Source organism: Canis lupus, chromosome X (assembly GCF_003254725.2).
Source record: "Canis lupus dingo isolate Sandy chromosome X, ASM325472v2, whole genome shotgun sequence".
Lineage (NCBI taxonomy): Eukaryota > Metazoa > Chordata > Mammalia > Carnivora > Canidae > Canis > Canis lupus.
This window is the reverse complement of record NC_064281.1, coordinates 55,334,307-55,352,489: the sequence shown is the minus strand read 5'-3', so window position 1 is coordinate 55,352,489 and position 18,183 is coordinate 55,334,307. Positions and strand designations below refer to the sequence as shown.

At 42.0% G+C, this 18,183-nt stretch overlaps 1 protein-coding gene across 1 annotated transcript; it reads left to right on the top strand.

The window, feature by feature from the left end:
• Positions 1-243: 243 nt before the first annotated feature.
• On the top strand, positions 244-9,603 carry SNX12 (sorting nexin 12). Its single transcript, XM_025466121.3, has 4 exons — positions 244-537; positions 6,596-6,691; positions 7,265-7,389; positions 7,785-9,603. Exons 1-4 carry the CDS (start codon positions 373-375, stop codon positions 7,885-7,887), a joined length of 489 nt encoding a protein of 162 aa, XP_025321906.1. The 5' UTR covers positions 244-372; the 3' UTR covers positions 7,888-9,603.
• Positions 9,604-18,183: the final 8,580 nt, after the last annotated feature.

Here is an 18,183-nt window from a genome sequence, read left to right as displayed (position 1 = left end):
TACGGTAGAAGACCATTCTTGGGTTGGGGAGCAGCGATTGGCAGATTCCGCCTGTAGGGCTTCCCAGAATATGGGGCGCTGCGTATCGGAGATGCAGGTTCCGGGGCAGCCACAAACGCCGCCCGGAAGCCTGAATGAGGCCTCCACAGTATGGGACTTACAGCCCTCAACTTGGCTGCTATTCAGGGTGCCGGGCCCGGGGCCAAGGGAACCTGCGCGTGCGTGCGTGCGTGCGTGCGTGGACGCGCGTGCGCGGCGCCGCTGTCTGTGGGTTGGCTGGTTATTTTGCAAACGGGAGGGGCTGTGCGCACTCCTGCCTCCGGCCTCTGTCCCCCCACCCCCTTCCCCGGTCCCAGTCTCTCCTTCGGAAAGATGTCGGACACAGCAGTGGCTGACACTCGGCGCCTTAACTCGAAGCCGCAGGACCTGACCGATGCTTACGGGCCGCCAAGTAACTTCCTGGAGATCGACATCTTCAATCCACAGACGGTGGGCGTGGGCCGCGCGCGCTTCACCACCTATGAGGTTCGCATGCGGGTGAGTCACGGGGTGAGGGAGACAGCTGAGGGAGGACCAGCCGGCCGGCCTGGGAGGGCGGGGAGGGCGGGGGCGGGGGGGGGCTGCCATGCGGACGACTAACATTGGCGAAAACACTTGGAGGGGTCATTTGGGGGTTAGGGGCTTCATAGGTTTAGAGAGACGTCTCCAAACTAGGTTGTGGCCCTAGGATATGGAAAACTCCTGAGGGAGATGTCGAACTGGGGTGAGGGCAAATAAGTACCTGTGACAAAAAGTGAAGCATGGCTGGATAGGGTGGGGAGCATGGAGAAGATTACAGTGAGGAAGAAAGGGAAATAGGACTGTAGCGACAGAAGGAGGGAAGACAGAGTGGCGGAGGGCTGGGGGATGGAAAGCCAAGGTGATACATCACTGGGTCCCATAACTAAACTAGGTTGTGGGAAGTCAATCTGAAGAGGGAGGGCAGGACGCCCCAATTTCTTCCTAATGAGGTCTCCCTGGGGTGATGGACTTAAGCAAAGCCTGGAATAAAGGGAAGATAGACTCTGGGAAAGGGAGACCAGCGGGCTTGGTAGAGGAGAAATAAGAAAAGGAGTCTCCTTGAGATTGAGTCTACCCAGACTTGTGTAGAATTAGCATCTGAAGGAGAGAAATGTTTTTTTCTTAAGTTTTCTCAGGTACCACATGTTGTTCTCATGGTAAAGCCTGGCTTTGCATTGGGATTGGTGGATTGTCACTTGGTGTTCTTCTCCTGTGCTGATCCTTTAGATTTGAAGTATCCGGGATGTTTATTTGAGTATTGGCTACCATTTGGGCTTTCTGTGTGCATATGGCCATTTGCCCTTTCTGTTTTAGATTAACTTTTTGGATTAAGACCATGATCTGTGGTTACTTTAATATGTGACATTTCAGGACTGCCCCAGGGGTAGCTTCTTTCAATGTGCACTGCAGAGGACTTTATTCTCTAATTCTTAGTCCACATTGCAAGGATGGAATGTGCAGATAAAGTAGTGATTTGCAGGTTCTTTTGCCCAGTTGAAGTGGTTACAGGCAAGAAAAGTTGGAGAACCATTTTCTATTTTTTCTTATGTTTTTTCTCAGACTAGAGGGCCAGAATATTCTCTATAGACAGCATGTTGCTCAAACAGCATTTGAAGACCTAAAAGAGTGTATGTGGTTTCACTTTTGAATGAATGAATGAATTGAATGAGAGTGTGTCTCCTGCCTGGGCTTTGAAATTTAATTCATAAATGATGATCTCCAAATTCCAAGTTTGATAAAGTCTAAACTGAAGAAAGAAAATTAAAGCAAAAATTGAGAAAAACTCGTCTTTAAAAAAGTACTTGGAGTCATCTTTTTTGGGGAAGAATGGAAGTTAGATCCCTGAAAATACTATTAGTGGTAGAAAACTTAATTACCTGAGGAAGCCTGGGCAAAACTTGTTCAATGTAAGGATTCTCTACTGTGGGGTTTTAGAGACCATGTCTCCATGCATTACCCAAGAGTCTTAGTGACTATGAATGAAATAGCTCTATTTATTTGTTTTTATTTATTTGAGTGAGAGAAAGAGAGAAAGATTGAGCATGTGCACACGCAGTGGGGAGGGGCATAGGAAGAGGGAGAGTCCCAAGCCGACTCCTTGCTGAGCGTGGAGCTCAACCATGGGGCTCGATCTCAAGACACTGAGATCATGACTTGAGCCAAAACCAAGAGTCAAGACACTTAATCAACTGAGCCACCCAGGCACCCTGACTACTTAAGTCATTCTAATAACAACAGAGACTGTTCATCTAATGCCTACTATGTGCCAGGCACTTAACTAGGTTTTCGTTTCTAAATCCTTACAAAAATGACATTCTACAGGTAGGAAACTGAGGAGGAATGCAGTTTTAGTAACTTGCCCAGTTACAAATACCTAATAAGTGGCAGGGCTGGGATTTGAACCCAGGTCTGTCTGACCCTAAAGCCCACCATACTCTTCCCACTACACTTTAGTCTCTTTGGCAGTGCTTAGTTGCAGAGCTTTAGTATGCAATTTTTTATTTTACCCATTAAGCTTTTCATCTGCCTTTTCCACAATTTTTAATTGTACAGTGATGATAGAGTTGATGACAGTTCCTGGTTCTCTGGGTTTGAGTTAATTTGTACTGTTTATGTTAATTTGTATGGCCATCTCGGCTTTTACTATTTTAATTGAAGTCAGTTTTAGGGAAAAGTTGAAATATTTGATTTTTAATTGCTATTTTAGGTGGTTTATCATGGTAGGCATTATAAAGGAACATGAGACTTAGAGAATGGGCTTTGAGAGTTAGGCATTGTGTATGGTAGAAGTAGATAACACTGACTTTCTTTTTCTTAGTTTAATAGTTAAATATTTCTGAAGCTGTTCTCTTTTATTTTGCTCAGGAAAGAATCCCCCCCCCCACTATCCCAAGAAATGAGGAGTCTGGAGAGGTGTCCTGGTGACTTCACATGACGTGTGTGAACTCTCAAATGTCGGTTGTCCTGTGGACTTGAACTTTGTTTCTTTCCTTTCCCTTGACTTTGTGTTGATCAGAGCCAAAGGACTTCCTATATCCTGTACTACACAATCCTGTCTTCCTTATATGATTTATAGCATGGAGCTGGGAGATTATTTTACTTAGTACACAGTAGCCACTTCCTTGGATGGCTAGGTGCTGAGATGAACGGTCATTATTGTCATCATCCTATGCGGGTAGGGAAAGAATAGGATTTTTGTGAGTCAAAGGAGGAAGTCCACAAAATGGCAGTGGGTGGTTTCACTGTGTCTTGGAAGAATCTACTCAGAGTTTTCCCCCTTTTCTTTGGTCCTTCTGTTGGCTTCTGTAGGCTTCTGTAAAAGCCTACTAGTTAAGGTTCTGTTTGGGGATAACAGTATTTGTAATGAACTCTGGTGGAAACCTAGAATCAGATGATACCAAAGCACTCTTTTTTCCATGCAGGATTATTCCTTCCCCAGCTTTATTGAGATGTTATTGACATATAACATTGTGTAAGTTTAAGGTATATTGTGTGATGATTTGATACATATGCAGATTTCTTGCAGGATTCTGAGAATGCGCTCTATAAAGGTTTATTTTGTTTGGTTAATATATGCACATGGTACAAAATTCAAAAGATACAAAAAAAGATACACTGTAGAAACCAGGTCTTCCTCCTTCCTTCTGTTTTCTAGAGGTTCCCTTTTCCAAAGAAACTACTGTTTCCAGTTTTTTATTTATTCTCCTAAAGAAAAGGTTGTAATGAAATATTGCTTTACCTGTATCTCACCCTCCTTTAACTTATTGACATTCCTTGAACCTTGATCCTGGATAGAGTTGTAACTGATGTAAGTTGGTTAGTTATTTAGCTTTTGATGACCTTTACCTAGAACTGGATCCTGGAAAGATAATTTCCAGACATGAGGGCTACAAAGCATGGTGTAGTGAGGACTGTGTGAAGCACTAACATAGCTTGAAGATATTCTTTTCCTGCCCTGAGGCAGTTGTGGATAAAGGAGAGAAACTAAGTTCCTTTTATTTCCATCTGCTGATATGGATTGGCTGTTGGGAAATTTAGTCAGTCTTAATACATGTGGTTGGCCGTTTCTATTTAGAACTCGTAGACAGGAGTGAGGATCAGGGCTTTTGGTTTGTTGGTAGTTCCTGTCACCATTAGAGCCTTGGGAAAATTGTCAGTGAGTAAGATGTGGGAATAAGCTGATTTATATCAGAGAGCAGGCAATGGTAAGCCAACTTAATATAATTGCTATTTCTGCTGTGCTTTCTAGACAAGGAGAGGGTAAACAGATACATAGGGCCTCTATTAATAAATTGAGTATTTACTGAGTGATTTGCATAGTCTGCATTTAGGGAAATGCAGAAGTAGTCACGGCTCCTGATTTCAATGAAATTACAGTTTAGTTAAGTAGCAAGACTAACATGATGCATAAACCAATAGTGTGTCAGGCACTACTAAAGTATAAATGTCATAGAAGTGTAGAAGAGAGAGAGACCAGTAAATTAAGCTGGTGCTCTCAGGAAAGATTTCCTGGATGAAATGGGACTTGAGCTGGGACATGCAGAATGGAGAGAATTTGGATAGGAAAAGCTGAGGAAGGCATACCTTGGAGGTGCTTTTCTATTGTTCTTTACAGGGAACTTAAATTCACTTTTCAATTGAAAATGTAATATGAGGGATCCCTGGGTGGCACAGCGGTTTGGCGCCTGCCTTTGGCCCAGGGCGCAATCCTGGAGACCCGGGATCGAATCCCATATCGGGCTCCCAGTGCATGGAGCCTGCTTCTCCCTCTGCCTGTGTCTCTGCCTCTCTCTCTCTCTGTGTGACCATCATAAATAAATAAAAATTAAAAAAAAAAGAAAATGTAATATGAGCATGTGATAAATTCAAATCGTCCAGTGAAAAATGTGACCCTCCCACCCGTTCCAACCAAGTGTTTAGTCTTATACTCCAAATTCAATCACTATTATTTATGAATAAACATTTTATTCATAAATATAAATATATACACATATTTCCCTCCCCTTTGTAAAGCAGGCTCCACGCCTAGCATGGAGCCCAACACAGGGCTCAAACTCAACAGCCATGGGATCAAGACCTGAGCCAAGATCAACAGTTGGATGCTTAACCGACTGAGCCACCCTGGCACCCACATATCCCCTTTATGGTTGAAATATAGTTGACACACAATGTTACATTAGTTTCAGGTGTTACACATAGTGATCTGACAAGTTTTACATTATGCTATGCTCACCACAACTATAGCTGCCATCTGTCACCATTCAACACTATTACAATACCATTGACTATATTCCCTATGCTGTTATCCCCATGACTTATTCATTCCATAACTAATTTTTTTTTATTTATGATAGTCAGAGAGAGAGAGAGAGAGAGAGAGAGAGAGAGGCAGAGACACAGGCAGAGGGAGAAGCAGGCTCCATGCACAGGGAGCCCGACGTGGGATTCGATCCCGGGTCTCCAGAATCGCACCCTGGGCCAAAGGCAGGCGCCAAACCGCTGTGCCACCCAGGGATCCCCTCATTCCATAACTAGAAGCCTATATCTCCCACTCTCATTCACCCATTTTGCCCATACCTCCACCCACCTCCGCTCTGGCAATCAACAGTTTGTTCTCTGTATTTATGGGTCTGTTTCTGCTTTTTGTTTGTTTTATTTTTTAGATTCCACATGTAAGTGAATTAAATGGTATTTGTCTTTCTCTGTCTGACTCATTTCCCTTAGCATAATACTCTCTATGTCTAGCCAGGTTGTTGCAAATGGCAAGATCTCATCTTTTTTTATGGCTGAGTATTATTCCTGTATATGTGTGTGTATGTGTGTATGTGTGTGTGTGTATAGCACATCTTTATCCACTCTGTGTGTGTGTTTGTGTGTATATCACATCTTTATCCACTCATCTCTTGATAGACGCTTGGGTTGCTTCCATATCTTGGCTGTTGTAAATAATGTGCAGTAAACAAAGGCATGCATATATCTTTTTGAATTAGTGTTTTCATTTTCTTTGGGTAAATATACATATCCCTTTTTAAAACCAAATAGGAAAAAACAACACACAGGCAAGCTGTATGTACTGTTCAGTACCTTGATTTTAATGCTTAATATATTCCCCTACAGGCTCATATGTAGTTTACATTCTCTTTATAGCTGTACAGTAATTCCACTGTATAAACATACTGTAATTTATTTAACCTATTACATATTGGTGAACATTAATTAATTATTACAAATAAAGTACAGTGAAACTCCTTGTACATATATATTTGCATACGACTTCAAATCTATTTTTAGGATAAATTCTAAGCAGCAAGGGACTTCTAATCACCAACTGTGACAAGGCTGGATGTGGTAAGGATTGGTAATTTACCTGGTGATTTACCTGGTGTTAAAGGTAATTTACCTGGTGTTAAAGGAGTTATAGGAACATGGTTCACAGGAATTATTTCTTCTTTGGGACCTAAGTGGTTGTGACAGGTGGCCACCACAGGCTGAACATTAGTTACCATCTCTCTTCTCTCATTTTCCTTCCCCATAGACAAACCTACCTATCTTCAAGCTGAAGGAGTCCTGTGTACGGCGGCGCTACAGTGACTTCGAGTGGCTAAAGAATGAGCTGGAGCGAGATAGTAAGGTATGACCCCATTCCCTGTGTGGGATCCTAGGAGGAGGATATCTACATAGCCTGAGAAGGCATAAGATCATAGTCTATAAAATCTTAAAGGCAGCGGGGGGGTGGGGGGGGCTAAACACTATCAAATCCCAACACATTGGATCTGGGTGATAACCCTTTAAACTTGAATTGAAAGCGGTGAAGTGCAGGACAAATTTTAAAGAAAACGTATCACTTGAATCAGTGGCTAGTAAAGTCATATAACTTAAACTCCTATAGATGCTAAAAATGTAAAGTATAGTGTCAGGGAAGGCCTAGCTAAATTAGTGGATGCTAGTGGATTGTTAAAGAGAGTGAGGAATATTTGAGTTTATTTCCTTTCTTTCTTTTGAGGTAGAAGGCCAGTCCTATCATAAAATCAGTTGGTTTTTGACCTGAGCCATCTTGGCTGCTCTTATGGTCTCAGTTCTTACAAGTTGCTGGCTGTGGGATAAGATAGACCTTGCCTAATAGGAAATTAAGTATACAGTGTTTCACCACCTCATTCCCTCTTCATCCTCTCTCATGTGGTTGATATTTTGCATCTGCCTGCAGATTGTAGTACCACCACTGCCTGGGAAAGCCTTGAAGCGTCAGCTCCCTTTTCGAGGAGATGAAGGGATCTTTGAAGAGTCCTTCATTGAAGAAAGGAGGCAGGGCCTCGAGCAGTTTATTAACAAGTAAGCCAAGTTCTTGGGGACTCTTCTTGCTGCTTTTGCCATCATGGTCTTTATATGTTTTGTCTGTCTCCTCTTTGTAATAAGATGTGATGCTAGTTGTGTGCTGAGCTGACTGGATCGTAAGACTCCGTTCCTTTGAGCAGAATTCTGATCCTGTACCTCAGGGTCTGAGAAAGTACTGCATGTTGGATGTGTTTGGTGGTTTCTCCCTGCTTTACCTCTCTGTCCCCCTTCTCCTATATAATATTAGGGTGGAGTGGTGCCCTGTTGTCCTCTTCTTGCTTGAACCTCTGAAAGAGCTGACGTTGCCCTTCTTCCCCTGTCCACACCCCTGTCACTCTGTGAATTCTCTCTGATCCCAAATACTACTGATAACCATCTTGGTCTCTTTATAGAATTGCTGGGCACCCACTGGCTCAGAACGAACGCTGCCTACACATGTTCCTGCAGGAGGAGGCAATTGACAGGAACTACGTCCCCGGGAAGGTGCGCCAGTAGGAGCCCCTCTCACCACTTGCCCTCTACTTTCCTGCTGAAAATGACATTGATTTTTACACTAAGCCTCTCTCTCCTTCTTTGATCTGAAGTTGGCTGCCCATCCCCTGGCCTGATAAACTGTCTGGCATTATATTTCTTGGTACCTGACTACACCGTGGGCACACTGCTATGATCCTCTTTTTTAAGGAGAGATGGGAACCACAGGCAGATGCCCTTTGCTTGGGGTGCGGGTGGGGGGATTGGATTAGAAGGCAATTTACCCATGCCAGAAGGCTAATCTTATGGGGGGGGCGGGTCTTGTGCTGGATACACTTGGATACATACTGATGCTGCAAGTCCAGGGGATTTTCTTACTCTTAGGTTTAACCAGGAACGCTGAGCAGGGAACAACCCTGCATTTCCTATCTGCATGAACTTTTTCCTTTTGGGGAAGGTGGTAGAGACCTAAATGTTCTCCTTGTTTTCTCTAGGCCTGCTCCCAGTTTTCTCAACAGTTTCTTTTGTTACTTTCTCTTCCTTGTTGCTTTTCATGGCAGTAAATCCTCCTAGAGTTTAAGCAGTCTGTTGTGTGGAGCAAGATGTGTGGGTTTTCTGGGCCCCTCATCATGGCTGCTTCAGTCAGAAGAAAGCCATAGGGCAGTAGGAGAATTCTTATTGTCTAGCCCCTCTCTTTTGTGGCTCCCCGCTCTGGCTGCCTGTTCTTGCTCATCAGCAGGTGAGTCAGTATGGGCCAGCAGTTCCTCCCCAAGCCCTTGCTACTTTACATGTTAGCCTTGCAGGTTTGGTGGCTTGAGGGGTGGGGGCAACTCACCACTGCCAGGTAACTCCCCAAAGGGTGGGAGTGGATCATTTTCTAGGTACCTCCCAGTGGTAGGGAAGGGTATCACCACCCTCCTCCTTCCATTCTCCCTTCCCCCCATCCCATTTAGTGCTGCCATGGGGCAGAAGCACGTGAACAAACCACAGTCTCTGACTTCTAAGCACTTTGAGCTGTTGAATGGGGCTCAGGGGCAAGAGTTGTCACTGACCTCCCCAGATTGGTCACAGGGTTATTGAACTGCCTGCACATGTTTCCTGTAGAACTCCAGCATCTTCCCCAGAATTTGAGCTAGAGATAGCAGCTGGGTGTGGATGTCCCAAGTCTTAGAGTCTGAAGCAGCTTTCCTGGGCTTCTGTCTGGGAGGTGATGGTTTGTTTGCTGGGGCCTGATATCCATCTCCAGTGGTGGGGTGGGAGCAAATTAACTGGTGTCATGTCAAAAGTATGGACTCTTCCCTTAGACTCTCTATCATGGAAGGATTGGAATTCTCTATATGGGGTCTTGGAGAAAAGGATTATGGAGTCTGACAAGACCCTGAAAAGAGAAATTAGGATTGGATTTTGACATAGGATTTGGAGTCCTTCTAAATGTTGAGGTTCCCTGAGACAGATCAGCTCTCCACCTGCTGAGCCTGTACCAGGGGCTGAGTAGCCCCTAGAGAGTCTCTGCTCCCTTTCCCACCTCCCCAGTGTTGGTGTTGTTGCTGCCTTTTGTATCTTCTGTTATTGACTTTTTTTAAGAGTTCTTCTTTCATTGTGCAACAAGTGCTGAAAGCCTGAGGCCCCATTTCTGCTGTGTATATATCCTGACTCGGGGCTTTTATTCAGCAAACTGTTCATTCTTCTGTCAGACAATGTCATATTCAACTCTGTTCATATTAAACCACTGTGAAGCAAGCCTCTGTTTTCCTGCTTAAGTTGTAAATATAGTATTTTTTAGTGTCTAGGATAGTCTTGGTATTGTGCAGAAATCATACAACATGGTCAGTGTCCTGAGGTGATAAGTTTTACATTTAAATAAAAAAAAAAAACTAGAATCCTAGCTGCCTGTAGCAATAGTTACCTATCTTTGCAACTCCCAATTGACTTTGTCAGAGGTAATGCATCTATTTGCAGGAAGTAGCTATAGAGCTCAATACCTGTGGTTTAGATTTAGCAAATTTGGGTTTTAAGCTTGTGGGTTCTAATTTGGGCAGAATATATTTATTGTGTGTGTGTATGCATATATATGCATATGCTATATGTGTACGTAAACGTGTGTGCACGTGCTCATCCTCCAACATACCACCTACAAACACTATTTCATAGGTTTTATACTTCAATTGAGACTATTTTCTTTTTTTAAGTTTACTTATTTACTTAGTAGAGAGAACAGAGTGAGCAAGAGAGAACATGAGTTGGGGGAGGGGCAGAGAGCAAGAGGGAGAAGCAGGCGCCTCTGTGAGCAGGGAGCCTGATGCAGGGCTTGATCCCAGGACCCTGGGATCACAACCTGCACCCAAGGCAGATGCTTAACTGACTAAGCCACCCAGGCACCCTAACGCTATTTTCTTTCAAATAGCTTTGATGCAGGCAGAAAAGTGAATGAACTCTTGAGAACTTTTTTTTCTTAACTATGAGAACTTTTTAAAAATATTTTATTTATTCATGAAAGACACACAGAGAGAGAGAGAGAGGCAGAGGGAGAAGCAGGCTCCATGCATGGAGCCTGACATGGAACTCCATCCCTGGTCTCCAGGATCACACCCTGGGCTGAAGCCGGCGCTACACTGCTGAGCCACCCGGGCTACCCAACTATGAGAACTTTTGATAGGTGGTTATTTTCATCTGACCGATGTGTTCTGAAATGGCTTCCTATACAAAGTGGGTTTTAGTAAAGGTTTGGAATGAGAGGAGGTAGGAGTCTTGTTATCTGGGGAGTCAAAGCTAGTTTTAGTCATGTACTTGAGCAGAGAAAGAAGGTATAGAAAGTGATATGGTCAAACATTATGAATTAAGGTGACATAACAGTGTACTTGGGTGTAAATAGAAGAGTAGGGGATGAATTGAGGAAGTTGAGAGGTTTTGGTAGTTTAGGAGTTAGATGATTAAAGGTATCTGAAGGAATAGGGAAGAAAAGTTTCGGTGAGATAAGAGAAAGGAAGAGTAATGAGACAAATGCAACCTTCATAGGCAGCAGCATTAGAGAATGAATTAGAGAATAACTAGAAAAAGCAACTTGTAGAATTTTAGACACATTACATTCATTTAACAAGTACCAATTCTTAGCCTTCTGTGTGCCCAGGCTTATGCTAAAAGTTGGACTGGGGTGGGGTGGGGTGGTCATGGTACAAATAAAATATGATTACATTCTCTTTCTTCATAGACTTTATGCTTATTCCTTATTGTAGGAGATGTCTAAATAAGACAAATGCTAGAAACAAAATAAGAGGTCCAGGCACATCTAGTTGTCCAGTTTATTTCTTTCTTTTTAATATCAGGTCAGTTAAATTCTTTCTTTGGAATCAAATGGGTCATGTTAGCACAGTAACTGGGTCCTGAAAGAACCCCAAATCCAAGCCCTCTTACCCATCAACACTGAGAATAAGCATTCTTTTATGGAAATTCAAGTTTATGCATGTATCTAGGTATTTGTTACTAATTTGTTACTCTTTTATCCATAGCATAGAAACAGCACAACCTTACATCTGGGACCTGGGGGCCAAAGGCTAACAAAAAATTTTAAACATAGTAGCTATGTAGCTAGACCCAAAAGAAAACTGAATCTTTACATTCTGATGCCTTATCTACCCTTTGACCCATTCTTTGAGATGAGGAGTTGAGCTAGCAAAGGGTGGGAGAGGTGAACAGCATTCAGGTTTCTATGTAGTTTTTGTTTGATGAGACATCCTAGGTGAGACACTTCCATCTTCAAATATATGCTGTCATAATTTAAGTAAAATTATTTTCTACTGTGGAAGTGTAGACCAGCTGTTCACTGAAATGGATATTTTTTCATATCGTGAGGACTTTTTTTTCTTTTTTTAAAGATTTTATTTATTTATTTATTAGAGACACAGAGAGAGAGAGGGAGAGGGAGAGGCAGAGACAGGCAGAGGGAGAAGCAGGCTCCGTTCAGGGTGCCTTACGTGGGACTCGATCCTGGGTCTCCAGGATCAGGCCCTGGGCCGAAGGCAGCACTAAACCGCTGAGCCACCCAGGCTGCCCTCCTGAGGACTTTTGAGTCACCCCTGGTTTTCTCATCTTAGACATAGTAACAGTTCTAATTTTTCCTCACTTTGCTCATTTTTTTACCCTTTTACCGTTATTATTCTGAAATCTCTCCAAGGTCCTTACATGTCCCTAAGTCAGAGTCTAAAACTGGACACTACTTTAATTATAGCCTGCAGGTTAAGTGGTTGTTAGTCCATTTATACATCACAATATTCAAGTTTACTTTTAAAATATAAACACTTTGTGACTAATTTAGCTTGTGGTTCTCTGCCACTCCCTTCCCGACCACCCATCACCCTTCATTCCTCTTATCTTTTGTTTTACTTTTCTTGTACAAAAAAATAGTTGTTCCTAGTTTTACTTTTATTTTCTTTCTCCTTCTTGTCTGCCTACTTGCCTATCTTTCTATCCATCTGTCTGCCTGCCATCCATTCTTTTGAGAATAGAAAATTCATTCCTTACAAAAAAAAAAATTAGGTAATTATTAACATTCCACAGAATAAAGGATTCTTTAAATCACAGCAAGTTTTCTTTCTTTTTTAAAAAAGATTTTATTTATTTATCTGAGAGAGAGAGAGAGAGAGAGGCAGAGACACAGGCAGAGGGAGAAGCCGGTTCCATGCAGGGAGCCTGATATGAGACTCATCCTGGGACTCGATCCTGGAACTCGATCCTGGAACTCGATCCTGGAACTCCAGGATTTCGCCCTGGGCCGAAGGCAGGTGCTAAACCTTTGAGCCACCCAGGGATCCCTGCAAGTTTTCTTTAAATAGGTTTTTCCTACAGTGGTTTTAAATGTTTGTATATAGATCATCAACTACGTGATATAGAGACATAAAAGATTAAGAGGCACTGCCAGTTGAAGATCAATTAGAAATTAGATAAAATAGTAGTTCTTTTTTTAAAAAAAGATTATTTTATTTGAGAAAGAGAGCGCAGGAGATAGAGCATGAGCTGGGGGGAGGGGCAGAGGGAGAGAGAGAAGCCAACTCCTCCCTGAGCAAGCAGCCCTGTGGTAGGCAGGGCAGGGCTCAATCCCTGGACCCTGAGATCATGACTTGAGCCAAAGGCAGACACTTAACCAACTGAGCCATCCAGGTGCCCCTATTCATTACTTTTCAAGAAAATGTTATTTTACCAATAATGTTATTTGTCCAAATACAGTCAGCTTTTGATCATTTGTGCTAATAGATTTTTCTTTTGCTATGCATTTTTATTCTAGAATTTAAGTATAGGGGACTCTAATATTCATAAGACTTTAAAATATTTCATAACATGTCATCAGAATAGACTCAGGAAGATCTGAGAAAGTAGAAAGTAGAAAGGACCTAGAAGAGAAACCTGCATTCTGGACCTGGCTATGTTTTTTAGCTGGCTATAGCACCTACAGGCAAATTGCTTCACCAATCTGGGCCTGTTTTCTCAATTGTAAAATGAGGGGATTTGACTGAATGATATCTGAGGTATCTTAAATCTCAAATTTTTATGATTTCCAACTGTTGCCCTAAGGAGTTGAGTAAACCCTGGAGGTGATGCTACCAAAAAGGTGAAAGCAAAGTTTTTTGCATTTGATTGAGTTTGTTGTAATGTAGTTTTCTCTCCCAGAAATGAATGACTCTTCACTTACCCTGATTAGATTTTGTTTGCCCATATCCTGTTGTATCAGGTCATAAGTACCACACTGAAGCTCAGTGTTGAATTGATTTACAGTTGCCCTAATTTTATCCTAGGTCTCTAGCTGAAAATTTTGAATGAAATAGTCACCTCATTCCTATCTGAAATTATTCTTATTTAAAATGTAGAAATGATAGTTTTGCTGATTGTTGCTATTACAAAAGTGCCTGTTTTGTTAAAATGTTTCATTGTGGTGATAAAGATTCAAAAGTAATTAATGCTAGTTGACAAAATTCAAACAAGACATAAATATGTAAAAAGTGAAGATTTCTCTTTATTCCCTCTCCCTATACCCATTCTCCAGAATAACTTAATTTGGTATGTGTCTTCCCAGACCTTTTTTTATGCATAGATATGTGTATGTGAATATATACAGATATGTATTAATATACACATACTCATATACACATTACGAATACCCACACACTTGAATGTAGTTTTTTAACAAAATGGAATATTATGTGCACTATTTTGCAACTTAATTTTTACACTTTGCAATGTATTGTGGACTTGCTTTCATATTAGTATATGGAAATTTACCTAATTTTTTTTAAATGGCAGCATAACATTTCGTGGTATGGTTGTAAAACAATTGAGTGATTCAGTTTGCCTCCAGTCATTCACTATTACAAATAATAGTATCACTATTACAAGTAACTTGCTCATGTGTTTAAGTATTTCTGTAGGATAGATTTTGAAAGAACGAATTGCTGGATCAAAGGATGTGTGTTACATTTTGATAGGTATTAAGTTACCCTTTTAAAACGTGCAGTTTCAGCTCCGGTTTACAGCAAATGAAAATGTCTGTTTCACCAAAAGTGGAAAAATTGCCATGCCCCCACCCCCACCCCCACCCCCCTGCGCCCAAAAGTTTCTTTGACGAATGGCACAATATTAAACAACTGATAATTATCCAAACTATTTGGTGAAAATGGTATTTCTTAGTTTGTTAGCATTCTCTGATAACCTTTAGTTGTAATGATACTGCTATCAGGTTTTTGAAAGTTTCCCCACACACTTCATTTCAGTCATTCTAGAAGCAGTATTTGTCGCTAATTGAGCATCCCTAAACACTCCTCACTGTAGATAAACCAGCACTTAATTAAAGGCCCTAATGTTCCTAGGCTTCTTCCTACCTGACTCTGGGGGGAAGTGAAGCAGTTAGCATGGGGGCGAAGCAGCATTATCTGAGGCGCTCTCTCAACCAATACTTGCCTCAGGTGGGCAATACTCGAGGCCAACCCCCAGAGCAGCGCTGACACCTCAATTACAAACTCATCTAAACTCAGAACCAACCTCCTTGGAAACTCTGGGAAATATGCTTTACCTCTTGAGCCACCATCTCTCCAGCTTGGACCTCCTTTTTTTGTTATTTCTCTCAGATTCAAACCTTAAGATTCCAGCCAGGGACGGGGGTGGGGGGGGGGTGGGGGGGTGGGGGGGGGTGGGAAGGACAGGGACCTAGATCGAGATGGTGACTGAACTAGGAGGCCGAGTCACCAGGCCTCGGCTCTTCTGGTTGGCTGTCTACACGTCAGCCAGAAGTGAACAAGCTTTTAGTTGGTCCTCTGCAATGGGAAACACAAAGCCCTCCTCTGATTGGCCTCTTAATAGAGGGGCGGGCCATAGGGAGAGCTGCTGGTTGGGCAGGGACGGAAGACCAATGGGAATGCTGTGGCGCTGCTTTCGAAAGCGAAGCCTATCCGCAGTACCTGGGAGAATCAGTCGGTTTCCTCCGAGCTCCTGTGGGTTATTTGGTAACTGCATCCTCCCGCAACGTAGCTGCTGGCTACCCTCCGCCCCCTGTCTTTCGGTCACACGTTCAGTGTCTCATTGTTTTCCGGTGTGCCGTGGCTATTCAGGCTGTATTCCCTTAGCCCGCAGATCTCCTGCCCAGAGCTCTTCCTCGGATGTGGCCGCTGAGATCCTAGGGCCAGGGCAATAGGGATCAGGGACCGGGAATAGGATAAGAATTGGCGGGCATCCGGGCGAGATTCGTGATGGCGGAAGCGTTTCCGGCTGACCTCTGCGGTCCTGAAGGCCTTCTTTGTATTAAATCCTGGGAAGGAAGTGGGAGGTGGCTGACCCAGAAAGTTCTGCCATCCAGGTGGCCATCACCATTTCGCCAACCATACCTTCGGTCGCTTGATTTCACCCCTCTTGCCTCCTTCCTAGACTCCAGAGCTGCACAACCGCTGCAGCAAATACACTGGTCCTCTCAGCCTGGACTCAAAGCGAGTCCCCTTTCTTCCTCAATGTCTGGGCTTGACCTTATTGCTTTATCCCTTCTTCCTCATTATTTTTAATTGCTCTAGTACATTCTCCTTTAAAAAGAAAAAAACCCTCGAAAACATTACACATAGATGGGGCTAAAGTATACTTTGGCTATTACCCACATCCTAGTCCTCCTTTGCCTTCCCACAGCTAGCAGCTCTTTACAGTTTGCTGTGTATCTAGGTAGCCTTCCAGGTCTTAGTTGTTTATTTGTTGAAAAGATACAATGTTGTGTTTTTATTTCTACAAAAACTATACCTTACTGTACATGTCTTGCAATTTTTAAATTATTTTGGAAACATTTTTATTTCATTACATCTAAATTCACTTCATTTTTTTTTAAATTTTTATTTATGATAGTCACAGAGAGAGAGAGAGAGAGAGAGGCAGAGACATAGGCAGAGGGAGAAGCAGGCTCCATGCACCGGGAGCCCGATGTGGGATTCGATCCCGGGTCTCCAGGATCGCGCCCTGGGCCAAAGGCAGGTGCTAAACCGCTGCGCTACCCAGGGATTCCTCACTTCTTTTTTTAAGTGGCATAATATGCCATGGTATGGTTATTAACAGGATTATTTAACCATTCCTTATTGATAGACTACTTGGTTTTTCCGATTTTTTGCTTTTATAAGTATTACTGCAATGAACATTCCTGATCAAAGCTCCTTGTCAGAATTTCTCTAAGGCAGTAATTCTCAAACTTTTTGATCTCAGGATCAAAAAGACTCCTAAGACTATTTTTTTCTTTTCAATTTTTTAAATTTAAATTCTAGTTAGTTAACATACAGTGCAATATTGGTTTCAAGAGTAGAATTCAGTGATTCATCACTTAACATTCAATACCCAGTGCTCATCATAACTACCCTCTTAATACCCATCATCTATCTAGCCCAACCCCAACCTGTACAAAGCTACTTTCTTCTCTTATTCTTTTTTTAAATTTGTTTTATTGAAATTCGATATACCAACATATAGTAGAACACCCAGTGCTCATCAAGTCCCCTCCTCAATGCCCGTCACCCAGTTACCCCAACCTCCCCCACCCCCCCCACCCCCCCTTCCGCTACCCTTTGTTCCTTTCCCAGAGTTAGGAGTCTCTCATGGTTTGTCTCCCTCTCTAATTTTACCCACTCAGTTCCCCTCCTTTCCCTAATAATCCCTTTCACTATTTCTTATATTTATTTATGTGGGTTTATATCTACCACTGTTCAATGTATTACAAATTAAAAGAAAAAATATTCATTAAAAATAACAGCAGTAAAACCATTACATGTTAACATAAATAATATTTTTAAATGAAAAATAACTTTTCCAAAGCAAAAAATATTAGAACAGTAAAATTGCATTACATTTTCTGAAAGTCTCTTTAATAGACTTAATAGGAGACCTCTGGGTTCTCATACCTGCTTCTACCTTTGATCTATTATGACGTTTTGGTTGAAGTATGTATCACACAGATGTGTAATTAGAAAAACAAGTAGTTTAATAGCCTTTTTAGGTAATTGTGGATATTTTTTACATCAATCCTCAACAAGTGATAGTTTCTCAAAGATTACTTTTAGTGTGAATTTTGAAACCATATCAATCATATAAATAAACTTTTCATATTTTGTTACATTAAAATCCATTGGTCTGCCTTGTACTTTAACATGTTTTTTACCCATGCAGGATTTTATAACATAATGCATTGGCAATTTGAAAATATTGGTTCACTGAGTTATGCAGATCTTTCAAGTATTGATACAGTTCATTATACAGTGTCAAAAATTACATTAATATCACCACTGCTCTTACCAGAAAAGTCTTTAAGTATTGGAAAGCTGCCAAGCCTGTGGTGGAGGTGCAAGTTTTCCAAAGTTCCAATTTTGCTTGAAAGCTCAAATTTTGGGGTGCCTGGGTGGCTCAGTCCGATAAGTGTCTGCCTTTAGCTCATATCATGATCCCAGAGTCTTGGGATCAAGACCCACGTTGGGCTCCCTGCTCAGTAGGGGGTCTGCTTCTCTCACTGCCTCTGCCTCTTCCCTTGCTCGTGCTCTCCCTCTTTCTCAAATAAATAAATAAATAACTTGTTAAAAAACAGCTCAAATCACTGGGTGTTATGCTATATGTTGGCAAATTGAACTCCAATAAAAAATTAAAAAAAAAAAACAGCTCAAATTTTACTATTAGCACCAGATACTATCAGTTGTTTTTCTTGCAGTGACAGGCCCACTTTATTTCTGAGAAAGTACCTGCCAGATATCCAAGTCTGAATAGCCACAGTTTATCTGTTAGCTGTTATTTCAAGAAAAATGGCATCATTCCATGAAAAAGTGACTT

Bases quoted from the DNA above. Each gene is read 5' to 3' on its own strand.
- SNX12 (XM_025466121.3), top strand. From the start codon at position 373: ATGTCGGACACAGCAGTGGCTGACACTCGGCGCCTTAACTCGAAGCCG. The intron at 538-6,595 runs GTGAGTCACGGG...CCTTCCCCATAG, and splicing joins CCTATGAGGTTCGCATGCGG to ACAAACCTACCTATCTTCAA. The intron at 7,390-7,784 runs GTAAGCCAAGTT...GTCTCTTTATAG, and splicing joins CTCGAGCAGTTTATTAACAA to AATTGCTGGGCACCCACTGG.